At 37.1% G+C, this 19,304-nt stretch overlaps 1 protein-coding gene across 24 annotated transcripts in view; it reads left to right on the top strand.

Annotated features, from left to right (window-relative positions):
• Ank3 (ankyrin 3) overlaps positions 1 to 19,304 on the top strand; it is a 316,318-nt gene that overhangs the window by 232,780 nt on the left and 64,234 nt on the right. For all 24 annotated transcript variants that reach the window (XM_010602930.3, XM_033766574.1, XM_033766575.1 and 21 more), the window contains 3 exons: positions 2,703 to 2,809; positions 7,663 to 7,887; positions 10,601 to 10,755. In XM_010602930.3, coding sequence (XP_010601232.1) covers positions 2,703 to 2,809; positions 7,663 to 7,887; positions 10,601 to 10,755 — 487 coding nt within the window. The remainder of the gene's footprint in view (positions 1 to 2,702; positions 2,810 to 7,662; positions 7,888 to 10,600; positions 10,756 to 19,304) is intronic.

Below are 19,304 nucleotides of genomic sequence, written 5' to 3' on the forward strand. Positions count from 1 at the left end.
TTCTTCTCCCTCCGCCTCCTCCTCCTGCTCCTGCTTCTGCTCCTGCTGTCCCTCCTCCTCCTCCTCTTCCACCACCACCTCTTCCTCTTTTTCTTTTTAAATGGAAAGGTTTAATCCTTCATTTAGGTGAAATCCATATTTCAATATTTTTTTGAGGTTTTATATACCTGAGAATATCTTACTTGCATCCTTGGCTTGACTAATTACAGAATTCCGAGTTGAAAATTGTTTCCTCTTACTGCATTAAAAGAATTGATCCACAGTCTTTGCTGTCAGTTTTGCTGTCAAGTGTGATAGAACTGTACCATCTGCGACTGTTTCTGCTTTTAGGTTCTAAAATTTCATGCTGCTGTGCCATAGCTTAGTCTGTATTCATTCACAGTGCCTGCCACTTGTAGATCCTTTTAGTCTGGAAACTCAGGTCTTCAGCACTGAGAATGTGTCCTTAATTTCCTCTCTTCTATTTTACAGTTCTTTTCCTAGAAATTCTTTTATTTCAACTTATATGATAACATACTTCCTAAGATTTTTTTTCTCAATTTAAAAAAATAACATTCTGTTGTTTCATAAGCATAAAAAGATCTCCTATTTCTCTGAGCATTAATAAATTTTAAGCTTATGTTTCCTCCAGTTTATATTTGTTCTTTTTGCATGTTTTTTCGTATTAGGCTTTTCGCAGCTGTCTAGTGGCCCTTGTCTGTCTGCTCGATAACAAGTTCATTAGAAGCTTTTTGAATGATTTCCAAACTAGTAGTATACCTGGAAGATTTGAGTGGGAAATTCCAATGGGCAGGCCAGAATCCTTGGAGACTTCTGACTTTCAGCCTAGCACCTCTCTGTCCCTAATGTCTAGAGGTCAGGAGAGGAAGAGGCCAGGGCATTCCATATTTATTCTTTCAGTATGATGCCTTTCTCTAGTCTTCTGCCTCTGGTCTTTATGCCTTTAGTCTTCTGCGAGGATTATTGGTGATGGTGGGTGTGACAACTGATAATTCAGTCATGGGTTTGTGGAGGGCACATCACTTTTGAAATCCTCTTTCAACCAATCCTCTGTTTTCCTGCTGATGTCTTTTCTCTTAGTGTCTTTGTCCTATGTGTGTGCTTTTAGACACTGGACTGTTATTTTACTGTGGTGTTGTTGGAAGGAGCTCTTTATCAGAACAAAATTGAAACTGTTTTGGTCTGTGAGATAGTACTTTTCATTGGATTTGAAGCATTTTTTGCCATTATCTTTTAAAATGCATCTTCTGCCTTTTTTCTCATCTACACTTAGATTACACTTAGAGTAAATCTTTTCAGTGTGTTCCAAATGTCTCATACTATTTTCAATTCTTTTTTAACCTATCTTCCATTATGTGTATTTTTCATACGTGGTTTAGTAACCCCATTTTCTGTTGTGTAAGTCAAGAACTGGTGGTGTAGTTTGAATCGAACAGATGCACATTTGATTCTTATGTATATTCCAGCGTTCTGTTGAATTCTCTACCTTTTTTGTGTTTTTCCCCCTATTCTCTTAAACATATGAATCATAGTTACTACAAAGTTATTAGCTTACCTCAAAATCTGGATGACCCATGAGTCTGCTTATAAAGGCTATCGGGTTTGGCTTAGTTTTGCCTTTCTGTTTTTGTTCATGTGCTCTGGTCCTGGTTGACAGGTTTTCATTTTATGCTGGACATTGTGTATGAAAATCTGTAGACATGCCCGATGGATATATTCCTCTAGAGACAGGTCACCCCCTTTGTCTGTTAGGCCAACAAAGAAGATGATTATTTTAATCCAGTCAAGCTCAAACTACTGGTTTGTCCTGACTCTAATTTTATAGGATGTCCTGGCATCCTGATTTGAAATTCTGGTATGAACTTTTAAGCCCACTTTTCATTGCATGTTCTAAACTCTGAAATCATTTTCTCATGAAACTTCCCAGAAGCTCCACTATACTTTACAGGGATCTTTCTGATTAGGTTTTCAGCTTCCTGTTCTGCATGGCCCCCTGACTCAGCAAATGTTCTTAGCAGAAAAGTATAGTTTGCTTGAGGCCACCCGGTCTTCACCAAAATTCTCCTGGTCTTTGCCTTTCTCAGTACTGGTCCCTGTTGGATACAAAGACCAAATTCTGCTTGCATTAGTGACAAATGCCCCCAAGTTAAAAATGGTAACACAGAGTCGCCTCAATTCTTCAAGGTCTTCCGTGTTTCACATAGAATTCTTTGAGTTCTCAGGGCCTCCACTCCCCTCTGCTGATGCCAGATACAATTTTTGTATTTTGTCTAGTTTACTTGGCAAAAGCACTAGGCTGCTGCTAGCAACTCTGTCTAACTTGGAATCAGAAGCTCTATTTTTTATTTCTGAGAATAAGAAAAAGATTTTACAGTTATTGTAGGATTAATTTGGACCTGTGTTGAAATGTTTACAGTCTTTGGAAATAGTTCCATGATAGTATTGCTTTCACCATGCAAATTACCTAACCGTGCTTTTTTAAGATACTGAAATAACAGAGTGTATAATAGTCTGTTTTTAATATTCTTGCACTTAGACTTTAATGTAGACCTAAGGAGGAGAATTTCTAAATTATTTATTTCAAATGTTAATCTAGCTGGACTTTTAGAGACATAAAGATAAGTTGTGTGTGTGTGTGTGTGTGAAGAAAACCAGTGTCTTGTATGCAATATAGTGATATGATACACTGTTTCATTTTTCAGCATCTAACATTCACAAGGGAATTCGATTCAGATTCTCTTAGACATTATAGCTGGGCTGCGGACACCTTGGACAATGTGAACCTTGTCTCAAGCCCTGTTCATTCTGGGTAAGTAACCTAAATGGCACTTTCCCGCTTTTTATCTTGCTAAATTAACATTGAATTTGTTATCTGTAGCTCTGAACTTGTAGTTTTGATAGTTTTCATGCATGAATATATATGCATTAGTAAGTGCTACACGCATATATAAATCACTTAATATTTTTAGGCAAATCTGTGTATCTATTTACTGCTAAAAACACAATGTTGGAAAAAAATTAAATCATTGTGCAGCAAAATTTCCTTTCTATTTTCCTTCTATTCTAGAAGATCTATTTGATCTCTTAAGTTTTAAATTTTCCTTTTCAATTAAAACAATATTTAAACAGTCATTTTTCTTCAGTTTACTTTGCTGGTCTAATGTAATTGTTTTTCTAAGTATCTGATTTTTCTTCTGCCTAAAATTAAATAGGTCTTTCTGTTAATTTACCTCATGAACTGCCTACCTAGCTGATTTTGTGCTTCCCATCTAATGGTAGAAAAAATTTCAGTCAAATATTTACTTTTTAAATAAGCGTTAAGCTCTGGTATTCTCATACCATTTTGAGGGTGGTATTGAGGATTTAACCTAGAGGTGCCCTACCACTGAGCTGCATGCATGACCAACCCTTTTCATTTTGAGACACAATTTCAGTAAGTTGCCCAGGCTGGCCTTGAGCAGGTGATCCTCCTGCCTCAGTGTCCCATGTGCTAGGATTATAGGCTGGCACACCATGCTTTGCTTCCTCTTTTTCTTGTGCAATTTAGGCCTTTTACTTGACAAACAGTGTTTTGTATGCTTTTCCTTAAAAGAAAAAAAACTATAAATTTGAGAACTTCCAGTTGACAGTTGGTGCCTTCTGTGTTCCTGAAATACAATTGCAATTAAATTGTATTAAATTACAATTAAACCGGGCATGGTGGCACACGCCTGTAATCCCAGCACTCCGGAGGCTGAGGCAGGAGGAGGATCATTGTGAGTTTGAGACCAGCCTGGGCTACTTAGTGAGTTCCAGGTCAGTCTCAACTACATAGTGAGACCCTGTCTCAAACACCCCCCAAAAAAAAATTAGAAAAAAAGAACTAAATTTTAAAAGAAAGAAATTCACTTTCAAAAAGCAAATTTACAAATGTATGTGTATATGTACCCCAAAAGTGCTGAGTAAACACCACATCCAAGAGGCTGCTCTCTGTGCTGCCTCTTTGGCCAGTGGAAGTTGTAGAAGTTAAGGCAGGAGGCTAAAAGCTAATTTGCTTTGATAGGTGAATTGATAAATCAGGATGTTTTTAGATACTGGATTTTTCACCAGTTAGGTAATTCAAACTTGAAATAATTCATATCTACATACACAGTATAGAGATAATCTCTTAAAATAATGATTACCTCACAACATTGGAATTGGCATTTAGTCTATACATTGTGATTCAGTAAAAGGGATGATTGAAAATTAAATAGTTAATAATTAACATTTACAAAGTGTCACATATTATCGGTGTCAGTCAACTACATAGTGAGACCCTGTCTCAAACACCCCCCAAAAAAAAATTAGAAAAAAAGAACTAAATTTTAAAAGAAAGAAATTCACTTTCAAAAAGCAAATTTACAAATGTATGTGTATATGTACCCCAAAAGTGCTGAGTAAACACCACATCCAAGAGGCTGCTCTCTGTGCTGCCTCTTTGGCCAGTGGAAGTTGTAGAAGTTAAGGCAGGAGGCTAAAAGCTAATTTGCTTTGATAGGTGAATTGATAAATCAGGATGTTTTTAGATACTGGATTTTTCACCAGTTAGGTAATTCAAACTTGAAATAATTCATATCTACATACACAGTATAGAGATAATCTCTTAAAATAATGATTACCTCACAACATTGGAATTGGCATTTAGTCTATACATTGTGATTCAGTAAAAGGGATGATTGAAAATTAAATAGTTAATAATTAACATTTACAAAGTGTCACATATTACATAAAGTATTTTTTGCTGCTTCTAGTTGAAATCAATTGTAATACTAACATTGTCCTAGTTCTTTTCATGTGCCTGGCATTGTGCTGCATCTTTTACATGTACTTGTCTCATTTAATACTTATTTGAACCTTCAAATGACACTGTGATATAGGTGTTTCTCATTGTCTCCCTTTTATAGGTCATAAGTCTGACACCCAGAAATGCCTTGGGTTAAAGTATCATCATTATAGAATTTTGCCTTTTGATACCACAAGTTAAAGAAATCAATGCAACATACTATTTAAATGCCAGTCATTTCTATAAAAGTACCTTGTAAACTATAAATTGCCTGGTGGCCTTTGAATCGTTATATTGAAATTCTGTAACTCACAGAAACCTTGAAGTATTAGAGTATTCATTATTTTAAATGGCCTACAATATTTATTTACATGATTTATATTAGATGTGGGCCTAAAATTGTAAAAGCAAAAAACTCACACTTTCAAAGAAAATACCTTTAATGGCAAGGATACCATTAATGGCACACATGTTGGAGAGTGTTTGGACTCCATCGTGGTGAACTGACACTATAGGACCATCACTCCGTACTCTCTACATAGCAAGGAAAGGCTCTTGATTTAGTTGAGAACACAAAATAAAATACAATCAGAAACAGACTTTCTGACACGTCAAAGATGATGAAGTCAGAATATACAATTTATCTCCCTTTTCCCTTGAATTTTTATTGAAGATGGTGACTTGTGTGGCAAAGTGAAAGGACTGATTTACTTAAAAAGGAAAAAATAGACTTCTTGTACACTTGAAAACATTTCCCTAGTACCAACTCTGTAGAATAGTTTATGTAGATCTTTAAGGAAGATATATTTCCAGGTTGGTCCACAAATGCCAAATGCCATGGTTTCATTTTCGGATAGTTTTTATTTTTCTTTGCTTGTCATTGACATTTTCTGTTGCTTGCTGCTAATTACCTATTAATTTTTCCCATTTGCTTTCTAAATTATTTTGCAGCTATTCTGCTCTTCCTCAGTATGATTCAAGGTGATAACTATGTACTTTATGTGAACCATCCCTTTGTGTTTTTAATTTATGTCATTTTTTTTTCCTCCCAGACTGTGTCAGCGTCTGTAGTATGTCAGCATTTGTCATTCTGCTGTTCACAAAACAAGAACTATCCATGTATTAATTTTAGGATCATTTGTAGAACTCATGGTTTAAATATTAATAGTCACTGTGTTGCTGTTTGTTTCTATGAAGTGTGTCACGTGATTGTTTTTGCATAGAATGTAGAAAATGGCTTTGGAAAACAAATCATTATTTCTTATAATATTGTTGAATAATAGGATATGTATTCATCTTTACATATAATCCTACCTTTCCTGAGTCTGTTGGCCTATAAAGTTGGAAGTATTAAAATAATAAATGGATTTTAATGAGCACCAACTGTGTTCTATGTGCCAAGCAAAACACAGAGAAAGAAATTCTTCCAGTTTGTCATTAAAATCATGTTAGCCATAATGTTTTGTCCATTTGATTCTAATACTTTGGTTGCTGGTACAGTTTTCTACACTTGATCTTAGCCAAAAGGCCAAGAAGCGATAGTTGGTACCATTTTATTATCGATCCTGATCAACCTTCCTGACTTTCTCCAGATTGTTCACCTACAGTCATTATGTATCTCTGTCTGTCCATCCATGCATTAGTATTAGTAATCTAGTCTCACCTTGGCCATTTCTAAACACAGATAGGTTAGCCCATGCATTTTGATGGATGGGATTTTTTTTTCTCCAAATGGACTTTAGAAATTCAAACAACTTTCTAAGCATTGATATTTGGCACTGTTCTAATAATAAGTATATTTTCCAATGTGAAAATTAGATGTGAGGATATGTGTGGGAGCTCCCCTCTCTGACACGACCTGGTTCAACTGTAGATGGCCCATTGGTCTGTGTTCACCAAGTGCTTGTCACTCTAGCAATAATGGTCAAACTTATACAGGACAGAAAACAAGGATTCTCCACTGTGTTTTACTCAGATATGGCACAATTAATTTTGTTACATCGCTATATCTACATAAATTGTTTTTCCTTTTTAGCCTTAATAAAAAGGCCTGCGATCAAATTATGTAACTTGGAGATATTTTCTAAAAAGACAGTGCCTGTAATCCCAGCGTACAGAAGCCTGAGGCAGAAGGATCGTGAATTCTAGGCCAACAATACTATGTCTCAAAAAAAATAAAAACTGAAGACTAAGTTTTATTTTTTTGTATTGCTATATAAAATATTCAAATGTAGGTTATTATTAAAACAGCTTTCAAGTCTGTGTTTCTACTAAAAAGATTTAATCCCTTTCCATCAAAATCATTTTAGCAGATCTATTCATTTGCTGTTTCACCTTGGTAAAAATTAGAGCATTGGTATAACTAAATACCCCCCTTTTTTATGAGTTGTGTCAAGTCATACTGTGGAGCTTCATCTTACTTATAGGTTAGAGAGATTCCACAGTCAGCATATGGTAGAAACTAATTATAGTTAAAATAACCCTTGAATACACCATAAACCACCAACAAAAACTGCAGACAGTACTGGGGCTTACATACATGACTGTCCCTTTGATAGATGGTTTTTATTCCAGTTTTGAGATATTCACACTTCCTTCAGTGTGAGCATCTTATAAAGTAGTTGGCTTTTGAGAAGTGGGCAGTGTTCCACCAAAAACAAATGTGTCTCAGTTTTTTTCCCAGGGCACAAATGAAATGCATGTTTGATGTGACTCCACCATATTTCCTACTAGTTGGTCTTTAAAGAAATGATAACTATATTGTCAATTGCTTTAAACTTTTGACATTTAATTTCTAAACCTGCCGTGAAGATGGCTTATTTCTCTCCTTGATTTGGCCTCTGATCTTCTCCCCACAGGTTTCTAGTTAGCTTTATGGTGGATGCAAGAGGTGGCTCCATGAGGGGAAGCCGGCACCACGGAATGAGAATCATCATTCCTCCACGCAAATGTACAGCCCCCACTCGAATCACCTGCCGTTTGGTAAAGAGACATAAACTGGCCAACCCACCCCCCATGGTGGAAGGAGAGGGATTAGCCAGTAGGCTGGTAGAAATGGGTCCTGCAGGGGCACAATTTTTAGGGTAAGTTTTGTCAATTTTTAATCCTGGCCCTATTACCGTATCTTTGATTTTCTTTCACCCTGTAACTCTCCGTTAACTATGGAAATGCCTTAGTTGGAACGGATTGAGGGTACTTTTTGTGAAGTGCCAATGTCACAAAGCTATGTGATTCCATGAAAGGCTGATACTTCTGTAACTCAGTTTGCTGGTCGAGGCTCTTACTAACCAGAAGCATGTTCTCTGCTCAGCGAGTGCGTGGAAACCCCTTGGGCCCCTGGAAGTCAAGGCACCATTTCTAGGGAAAATAAACGAATGCTAGAGTCATATAACCTCATTGGATAAATGCCTACTTTGGGGACATGTCCTCTGACAGAGAATTCTTAGGGACACAGTCCACTGTGATATAGTATCTTACAAAAAGGAAAACTAAATCTAATTATTTCTCTGAGGTGGCACTTGGGTGCAAATCAGGCAGGTTCTGTCGTGACTGGCAGTTTGTTCACGATTTCCCCTTCTTGTTTCTCTTCCTGCTGCATGGATGTTATTCAGTAAACTGCATCTTCCTACTAATCCTCCCCCTGTAAATGAGGGTGAGAGCTTGGTTAGCCGAATCCTGCAGCTTGGGCCTCAAGGAACAAAATTTATTGGGTAGGACCTTTATAGACAAGATACAGAATGTCTACAATTTTTTTTCCATTTTCAATTTTTTTCTGTCACACTCATAGTCTTATTCCTGTCTTAAGTTTATTTTTATTTTTTAAGTTTTTTTAAATTGCCTTCAGTTGATGTGTGTCACTGAAAGAAAAAATAACCCCATAGTGGCTTGACTCTATGTAGCACCGCTCCCTATCTTGTGCTTTTCAAGCATGTGGAACTCACCGCAAGCAGTCTGCTTTCATAATTTTGTGCTTCTGTATACCTTTCTTTAATTTGAAATGTTTCTGCTACATATATTTTTTAAGCCAGACTGATAGTCTTTAACCCAGTGTAAGAGAAGGTATTTGCAGGCTTTGAATCAACATTTGCTATAAGTGATATTTGTATGTCTGTGTGTGTGTGTGTGTGTGTGTGTGTGTGTGTGTGTGTGTGTATGATTAGATCTTTCTGAATACTATAGAAGCTAGTGCTTTGAGAAGGAAATGTTATCAATAAGTAAAATGATTTCCAAAAGGGCTGGGAATACAAGATATCTAAGGGGAATTAAATAGGTAGCAGACAGAACATTCTTTTAAGTTGTTAAATTCCTTTGTTTTTGTCTTGTTTAAGCTGAACCATGTTGGTATTTGTTGTTTGTTCGCTTGTTTATTTGGTTGTTATATTTGCCTTGGCAACCTGCATGAAGAAACCTGTTATGAAAAGTTATGCTTGGCTTTCACTTTGGTCAAAGACCTTGTTCATACCTTCTCTCTAGTATCGTTGACTGTTATACACTGAGCCACATTCCTTAAATATTTACAGAGACAGTATCTGAAACATTAACCTGCAAAGATTGTATCTTGTTCTAAAAAAAATTAAAATAATGTGTAATGTCTAATTATAAGGCATGGTTAAAAACTCTTAATATCTTAATAACTTGAAATTATTGGCCCCGAGGAATAGTTGTTTTTGTTTCTACCTGTGAAAGAATGAGTGTATTGTAGAAATATTTTTTAAATCTTGATTTGAATTATAATTATTTTGCCAAAAGTGAAATGGCCATATTTATCATCCCCATTTTAAATGAATATATTTGTAAGAAATGGAATATTCATGATTCTATTACAACTATCCCTTTTTATGCTCTACCTGTCTAACTGTTCCTTCTGTTACTGCATATACATAAACACATAGGCTAGGAGGTGAGGTTACATACAACCTCTGTAGGAGAATAACGATACTGTCTACTTAAATGTCATAAAATAAAGCTGCACAATCCAACTACATAAACTGTGTGTGATTGTGGTCTGCTTACTTCCATTCATCTTTTTTAGTCTTGATCCTATTTTAAAATTTAACAAAATTATGTCTCATGGCTTGATTGGCTGTCTTCAATTTGCAGCCATTCTTTTACATTTCGTTGCAAAAGGACACTGTCACAAGTTAATATATTCTTCTGTCACGATTTCCAGCCAACAACTGCTTTTTCAGAAGGTTTATAATATTCCTATACAGGTTATATTACAGCCAGAAAATGACTCTGCTATGCATAAATTGAAAGTCATAGAAACTGTCTTAACTACATAGGGCACGAAAGTCATGGAAACTGACTGTTGGAGGGAATAGATTATTAAATTGATCATTTTACTGCTGAGGTTAAAAAAACAGTCTTCAAATTAGGAAATTTGTGGAATTTTTTAAAGAAGAAATGACTGTGTCCTTTTAAGTCATTAACAGTTTGTATAATATGCCTATTGTATTTTTAAAGAAATGGACCAATTTTATTTCTTATGGCCTATTTAAATAACTTTTGATTCAGATTTCTTATTCATATGTTCTGAATATTTGCCCCCATTAAATCCAATGCTTAATATATGGTAGGCCTTCAAGAATTGTTTGTGAACGAGAATAATGGCATGTTCTCAGGCTTTGAATATATTATTATTTGATCAGCAAATGATTCTGCAGCTTTGAAATCATTCCCAACCTGAGTGGCACCTCTGATTATCCAATGAATGCTGTTACTGAGTCATATTTTAGTATGATACTCTAAGTATGTTTAACCTGATACCAAAATAATGTGGACTTTTTTTTCTAGCCCTGTCATAGTGGAAATCCCTCACTTTGGGTCCATGAGAGGAAAAGAGAGAGAACTCATTGTTCTTCGAAGTGAAAATGGTGAAACGTGGAAGGAACATCAATTCGACAGTAAAAATGAAGATTTAACTGAGTTACTTAATGGCATGGATGAAGGTAATAACGATGGCTCCTTGATTCTGTGATTGTTTGCAGGCAGAGGTCAAAGAAATGATTAGATTAAATGAAATATCACAAGTTCCTCAGCATTTATTGCTGGTTTAATCTGACCCCCCGACACACACACACATACAGAGTACAGGTGTTTGAATGGTCTGGTGATTCTTTCAGGTTTTTTTTTTTACATTTTCATTTTTATTACTACATGTTTGCAGTACGTAAAGATTACACTCATCTTAGGGAGCTGGTTCATGTACATAACATATCGTAATTCTTTTTACAGCCCTCGTTCCTCCCTCTGCTCTCTTTCCACCTCTTGTTCTCCTTCCTCTTTGCAGAAGATCTAGCTCACATTTTACCCTTGAATTTATTCATACTTTGGGTTTCTCGAGAAAGCTGTGTGATATTTAAGCTTGTATTTATGTCACTTAACATTTTAATTAAATATATCAATCTTTCCAAAACCCAAAACCCATTAAAAAACAGATAAGATGGGCCGGGGATTTTTCAGCGGTTCGGTGGCCTGCCTTGCAAGCGCAAAGACCTGAGTTCAATCCCCGGTACCAAAAAAAAAACAACAACAAAACAAAACAAAAAAGATAAAGTGGCCTGGGGATTAAGCTCAGTGGTGCCACCATCTGCCTCTCAAGGCCAAGGTCCCAAGTTCGATCCCTGGTACAGATAAGGTGAAGATGAAATGGGAATGGTGTCTCTCTAAAGCATAGAGACACTTTTCAGAAAATAAGTTCACAGTTTATTCTTGGAATTATTTCTAGACTCTTTCAGCTCATTTAATTTTCTCCCAGCTTATTTTAGTACCCTTCATGAATTTTTAGTATTTCCTGAGCCACAGTTTGCTTCTAAAAAATAAGTTGCAGGATAATTATTGGTGTCTGGTGTTTTGATGTCTTCTTTAACCTAGTAAGACCAGGTTAAAGAATAGCTGAGTAGGTCACTTTCTCACACACCTTTTTAAGAACTGAAGCAGTTTTTCCTAGGAGACATTTCTAATAGACTGGTGTTGAAAGTAAATGTTTGATGCAGAGTTTTCCTTTAAAAATATGAAAAGGGGCCTGGGGATTTAGCCCAGTGGTACTGCACCTGCCTGGTGAACATAAATTCCCGAGTTTGGCTCCCAGTACCGGGGGTGGGGGAATCTAAAATGTGGAGAAAAACAAAATGGAGACCAACTTCATGGCATCTAGTGCTGCAGCGAAGAATATTAGGTGATCTGTACTTTGTTGTTACTTCCTAATCACTACAAAGCCAGCAGCTGCTTTCAGTAGCAGCTGATGGAGATATCATTCCTATTCCATAAAGTTCAGTCTTATTTAATTCACTGAGTTTTGCAGGACGTCCGGCAGGGTCTCTCCTGGGTTCAGAGTGTGAACTGAGGAGATGCACAGAAGAAACAGGGCTTCTTGAAGGATGACACTGACTGTGCCCCTCAATCCCTGGGAGCCTGTTTTTTTCTGTGACACAGAGATTATTCCCCTTGCTTCATAGGGCTACTTCTGAGAAGAATAAGTAAAATAATGAGGTGAAGCACTTGTCCTTGGCACATATTGAACCCTTGATAAATACCGATTATCATCACATGCATTCTATTGAAAAATGCTGACTGTCTCACCAAAAGTTATAGTTGCCCCCCACACCATGAATTTTGAAAATGTCCTTATAGCATGCTAGAGAGAAATTAGAAAGTTTGTCCCACACTCATGGGGACAGATAAGTGTCCTTATATTGTATGCAAATTTAAAAAGAAAATACAGCACTACGAATTCAGTGGCTTTCTTCTCACATTAAAGATAAGAGAACTGAAATTGAGAGAAATCAAGTAACTTACCTAAGGTTACCTTACTAAGTATCAGGGCTGGGGTTGAAATCTAGTTTTACCTATTTTCCAAGCATTTGCTTTGCTTTCTTTCTGCAGCCTCAAATCACTTCTGACAGACAGAAACATCAGTGCTAATTAAATTTCTTAATTTTTATTACCTGAACTTATAAACAATAACATATATCAGTCTACACAAAAATGTACCCCCAAACCTAAAGTTTTTAAAAGAATATACACTAAGAAAACGAATTAGCACTTGTGAAAATGCTGAAAAAAAATGAAGATGATTTAGTAGTGACAAGTGCAGAGCAGAGAAATGCATTTCCTGCGGATGATAACTGTCTCATTGTTTTAGGGAAAATAAAGTATGAAAAATACTTTCGTGAAACCATGATTGAGCAACTCCTAACGTGGTTGCCAATTTCTTTAAATGTAGCGTGTTCCATGCTCTTTTTAAACCGGAAGCTCCCTTGTTAGTTGCCCTTCATCCTCTTCCCATCACCAGCGTTTGGCACAGGACTGAGCGGCACTCGCCGGTCCTGGGCGAGCGAGCAGAGAGGTGGAACCCCATACAGTAAGTCCCTGACTAGAGGAAAGGTCTCATTAGTCTATTTCCTCTGACCCGACCTTCATTAATATTAATCTCCAGGAGAAAAAAAAATTGTAAAGGCACATTGCCTTTAGAAAAGTTTGGAGAAAGTAACAGTATCCTGGAGGAGCGTTGACTATTTGAAGCCTTGGCTGCCTAGCACAACTCTATGATGATGAAAATGTTTTCTGTGTTGTCCTGGTAGAGTGACCATTAGTCGTAGAACACTCTTGAGCACTTAAAATGGAACTAGTGCGCAAGGAAGGTAACTTTAAATTTTGTTTAATTTCATACACCTCATATAGCCAGTACCTCTCTGTCTGGACAGTGCATTTCTGGAAAACACGGAGTCTTCTAATTTTAGATTCTCCTTCATTTTCGCGTGTACAGTATACACCCTATCAGGCGAATACAGACCTTTTGCTTAATTTAAGGTGTATTTAGGGCGTATACCTCCATGATTTTGTGCTGAGATGTCTTCATTTTGTTTTCAACAAACCAGTTTTCACACCGGCATTAGTCCTATCTTTGTATAGACAAACGGTGTCCTAGACACTGCCACACTCAGGGTATTTGTCAGACTTTTTAAAGAAACAGTGAGATAATCCTCTGTCCTGGATTCTGTGTGTTATCTTGGAAATAGAAGATGGAGTTTCTTTACTACATTTTTAAAGAGCAGATAAACTTTGCTTCCATTTTAGACAATAAAAGGGAAATGTAAATACTTCAGGTTAGCATAGTGGTTTTGTTTGTGTATTAAATTCAAAACTAATAATTATGAAAGAACCACAGCACATGTTTTGTAACTGAAGCTTGAGCCAAATTCATATCAAACTCGAGCCCCGTTTCCCACCAGCCCTCCCCAGCCCCAGAGACACTTCATTCTTATCAGAGCACTGCCTCCTTCCAAGCCAGGCAAAAATAGAAATCACTCTGTCCCCTGAAAGAAGCTAGCCTGTGGTTTTTTCTTATAGGTCTAACTAGTGAAAATTATAGTGGGGAGAGAAACCTAAGTGCCTTGTAGGAGGCTGTGTGTTTTTTATGATGTTCTTTCCTCTCCACTCTGTGTCCACCCTCTTTTTTGCTCTAAGATAACTTATTGAAAGTAGTCTAAGCACCAGGTTGTTTGAAATTTCCTTTAAAAAAATTACTCTACCATTATTTCATTTAACTTATTAATTTCCCTAGGTCATAAAAATTATGCTTTACCTGTCATCCATGGTAATTGGTCTCTCCTAATGTGCATCACATTATAAACATCACATTCTCTCCTTTTCAAACTCCCCTTTCCATAGGGGAATTTGGTGTGCTCTTTTATAACGGGTCTATAAGCTACTAATAATCAGGTCTGTTATAGTCTTGTCTGAAATTTCCAACACCAAATTACTTTTTAAAATCATCTCAGCCAATATTTTGATCAGTGATTTTTCCTTAACAGAGCAATAAAGATCAGATCTGTTCTGCAGCGGTTCAGTGTAAACACAGGCAGATTTGTCAGAATGACTTCAGGGAAAGACAGACTCAAGGAGGAGGAGATTCGACCAGTGTCCTGTGGTGGTCATGTAGACTAGAATTCCTGTCCTGGCTGTGCTTCTTGCTAGTTGTGTGATCCTAACGAAGTACACAGTCTCTCTAAGCTTTAAGTGTGTAGCAGAAGGAGGCCTCCTGGGGAACGAATGAGCAATAGTTGAGCCAACACCTGCATAGTTCCTACCACGATGCCCGCCTCATGAGAACCAGTCACTTGGTGTTCAGTCACTCGCAGCTCCTTGCACAGGAGAGCACGTGGAAATCCTTCCTCTCCCACTTGCCGGTCCCATTTCTCCAACACTGGCTTAAGCCCAAAGGGGCCCTTTTTCGAATTCCCTCAGAGCTGCTGTCTGCCGGCCAAGCCCATGTACCTGTATAGTTGTGTCTACTCCAAGCGGATCCCCTTTTCCAAATTGTACAACCATATGAGCTAGATACATCTCCACCGCCACCACCAGTCAGAAAATAGTCAATAGATCTAGTTTTCCAAATCAGACCTCTTGTCTACACCTACTTGTCCTTATGCTGCAGTCCTTTGCCTCTTTGTCTTCTCAAATGAAGCATGCCTGTGAAAGTGCTTTGGGTAAAACAAAAATGCCTGCTGATATTTACATTTTCCATCGAGAATCTCAGTTTTTTATGACTCAGAAAGATATGGCATATATTTTTAAAAACCTGGAGATATGAAAAAAGAGGGGATTAAGGTCTATTTCTGTCCCCCTAAAGCAAACCTTGGGAGAAAAGCTGAGAAAACAGGCGTGTTAGCAAAGCTTTTTTAAAGTAAGAGGCTGAATGACAAAGAGGGCATTTGGTTTAGGTGTAAAGAACCTGCCTTTGCTGCGAGGTATCAGATGGCAGGAGCAACTTTTCTCCTTCATAGCAGAGTCTGCCTGTGCCCTTATCAGTTAGTGTTTTCCCGGGAGAGCAAAAAGACACTGAAAGATGCAAATGTTCTCCCTCATCCATATCACTGAATATTGCACCAAATTGAATCCATGTTGCAAGTTTAATGAAAACCTTACAAAGTTGAATTAAAATGTTAAAAATTGTGCCTCCAAAGTCAGATTGCAAGGGATCCTTTGCAGTTTGTGTTTATGTTGGACCCGGGAGTATTTATTAATAGACTCTTCCTCTTAGAGGACCTTATTTTACAAATCAAAGAGCCTGAGAAATGTTCTAGTCTGCTGTTCAGTACAGTCGGTACCAGCATGTGGCTGGAGTGCAGTTAAGATGGTGCTAATACAAAACAGTGTGCTACACATTTAAAACACACCAGCTACACGAAAGTTTCTGCCCTTTTCCAAGTGTGTATCTCATTCATAATTTTGATGCTGCTTGAACATTGAAATTATAACATTTTGGATATGTTAGGCTAAATGAAAATCATTAAAATTAGTTTAATGAGTTCCTTTTCATTTTTTAGTGTGGCTGTAAGAGCAAACTATGCATGAAGCTTACATTTATATTGGGGGTTACTGCTTTGGATAGTGCACAGACTTAGTTTTATATATTTTTAAGGTTTTAAAATCATAATTGTTGCAAAGTATCACATGGAAGACTTCGGAGATATGTGAAGCATGCTTTCATTTTAAAATCTTAGTCACTGGATTAGAACAGTTAGTATGTTGCTGGATTTCCTTAATTTTATAAGGCTAGAAAGACATTTCTCACTTGTCGTTGCTTGACTTTCATGTGAGAGCAAAGGATGTTTTTAAGACGATGTATGTTAGGTTGAATATGTTATTTTATTAGTGGGAAAGAGACATTGATACTTCTTATGTAACATAAATTTTCCAGTTTTATCTGACTATACCAACAATATGTCAGGCTCTGACTTCTCATTTAAAAGTTTCCACTTTGGTTCATTTCAGTTTGACTTGTCTCTAATTGACCAACCATAAGATAAAGCATAATCTTAAAAGTGTGAGGTCATCAGGCGCAGTTGGGCTAAAGAGTAAAATGTGCAGCTTTATTTTGTACACAGCACCATCTGTTGGAAAACTCTAGTAGCAGTAATTTTGGAAAAACTCCAAAGGATTAAAAAAAAAATTAAGGTGACCAAATTAGGATTGTGGTTGAGGTATAAAAATATAAACAAAAATTTAAAGACTGAAATAAATGAGTTAAATCCTAACAAAACACTGGCCTGTTTTCAGTCTGGAATTTAAATTGGCTGCATAAATTAAAGACTGTAATATTGCAAAAAGGCACAACTGTATCAGAACAGTCTCCCAAAACCACTTGAAATAACTATTTGAAAGGTGAATAAAAGCAAGGAAGCATGAATTAATAATGCTACATTTTATATGTCTGTACGTATTGATTTGCCAGCAATCAGATGTCTCAAACCCTAGAGACACAGTGGTGACATCTGATGCCCTACCCCACGAGCGCATTTGGCACAGGGGGACTTGTAGCTGCAGGACAGTGTGGCAGGACGGAGAGGCTGGGTGTCAGGCTTCATTGCTCTGCATTGGTGACGGTATAGACTGTGTGCCAGAGACACCCGGCCGAGTTCTGGGAGCTCATTGCTCTCCACGTGTGCTGGGTACTGATTCGTGGTGCTGAACTTTAAGACTTTGTCCTGGCCTTTTAAGATGGGATTATATTAATTGATTGTTTTCTCTCTTGGATGCAGGAGTAATAGTTTAAACAGAGGGCTGAAAAGTGACATAATGGAGTTAACTGCCTGAAAACTGTATTTTGATTTGTACACACGTGCAAAAATGTGCAAGTGTGGAATTTGGGGGAAAATACAGAGAAGCAGATGGAGAGACTCTGAGTCTCTCCATCTGCAGTCAGGAAGGAAAGCGTTAAAATGGTGTGCCAGTGTAGCCAGATTCCCTTTCCCCACTTTTCTTCTTCCAGGAAGCCTCCCTAACCCCCAGACTGTTAGGTCGACCTGGTAAGTACGTCACGGTACCTGCCTGGAACCTTGTCACCTTCCATGGTGGACCATGAGGTCCTTGATGGCACAGCCGTTATATTCAGTCCAGCTCAGTGCAGAATTGGCACTTCATTATAATTTTTTGAGTGCAGAAATTGATGACTTTTACCCAGGAGTACGCTCCACTTTTGGTAACACCTTACCTCCGTCACTCAGTGACCCATAGCCAAGAGAGAAAGCAACTTTCTAGAAGAAGAAAGGGTAGAAAAGGTCTGGGATGCAAAGGGAGACTGGGGAAGTTATATTTATTCTGTACATGGGATAGAAAGTAATCGTAAACTTCTCTGAAAACAGTTCAAAAGTCAGTCACATCTCCTTGATTTTTATAACCCCTCATAAACATATGATTAGAATTGATTTTAAAATAGTTTTAAAATATAAAACTGTCCCAAATTACATGGATTGCTAAAACCGGAGGGGAAACAACCAGATGTATCATTGCTTCCAGACATTCTGCATCATTAACATTTAACTCATTGTATAAATATGAATAATAAAAAATACCTCTACTCTAAATAGTTAAAAACATAAAACACACTGATCCACATAGACATAAGAATATGGATTGAAGAAAACTATATGAGGCATATGAAGCCTTTCTACTACCCTTAAATTTTGATGAAACTATTATTTTTGTATTTTTTTTAAATTGAAGATATCTATTAAGTTTCTGCTTGTGCTTGCTTCAGCAGCACATATATATATTAAATTTATGCTGAAGAAGGAGGACCAGGTTTTATCATTTAAGTTTTTTTTCTCTCTCTGTAACAATTGCATGAGCTTGCTATAGAGGTTGTATATTCAGATGAAACTGAACTTTAATTACAGAGAAATGACTCCCTTCATTTCCTAAAGTTTTTCAATGACTGTATTACTGGTGCTATATTATTCCACGTGGTCTACAAGCCAGAGTTGAATATTATAAATTTATCTTTTCTTCATTTCCCAAAGTTACGTGATTTATTTTTCTGTAACTGGAAATTTTTCTTTTAAAAATTGAATGAAATTGTAATTCAGGTCTACACTTTGTAGAGACACACAAAGCAGAGAGAGTGATTTTTAAAAAAATCCAACTTGTGTATTCCCTTAGATCCACTACAGATTTGCTCTCTGTTTCTCCTGTCTCCAAAGCTGTGTGATGGAGAGATTACATTACCTTTATAAGTTCCTGCATCAATGGAATTGTACCAGAATTTTGTGTCATTTATCATGTCCACACCAAAGGAAACATTTTATCTTAATCTTGTAGGAGAGGAAAACAGGGCTTAGATGTTTTGGAACTTGTCCAAGGGTCAAGGATACGGGTTGCACATCTGGATTTGAACTCTGAGCACTTGTTTTCAATGATTTTCCACATACCCGTGCTAGCTAGATTGGCCTTTTGAATGCCAACGTTCCAATACTTCATTTTTTTCTATCCCCCAATATCAAACACTCCATACGTAGAGGAGTAAACTAAGCATAACACCTACCTGGCTAGTATTCAAACCTTAAGTATAGAAACCATCTAATGTACAACCTTGAGTTCGTTTGTATTCCTTCTATGGCCTACTCACATTCAGACCTAACCAGGACACAGATAGTAATTACAAACCTAATTTGGTACAAGAAAGAGAGTTGTTTCTGCATTCTACCAAGTTATT

Source organism: Fukomys damarensis, unplaced genomic scaffold (assembly GCF_012274545.1).
Source record: "Fukomys damarensis isolate Sample0158 unplaced genomic scaffold, DMR_v1.0_HiC HiC_scaffold_20, whole genome shotgun sequence".
Lineage (NCBI taxonomy): Eukaryota > Metazoa > Chordata > Mammalia > Rodentia > Bathyergidae > Fukomys > Fukomys damarensis.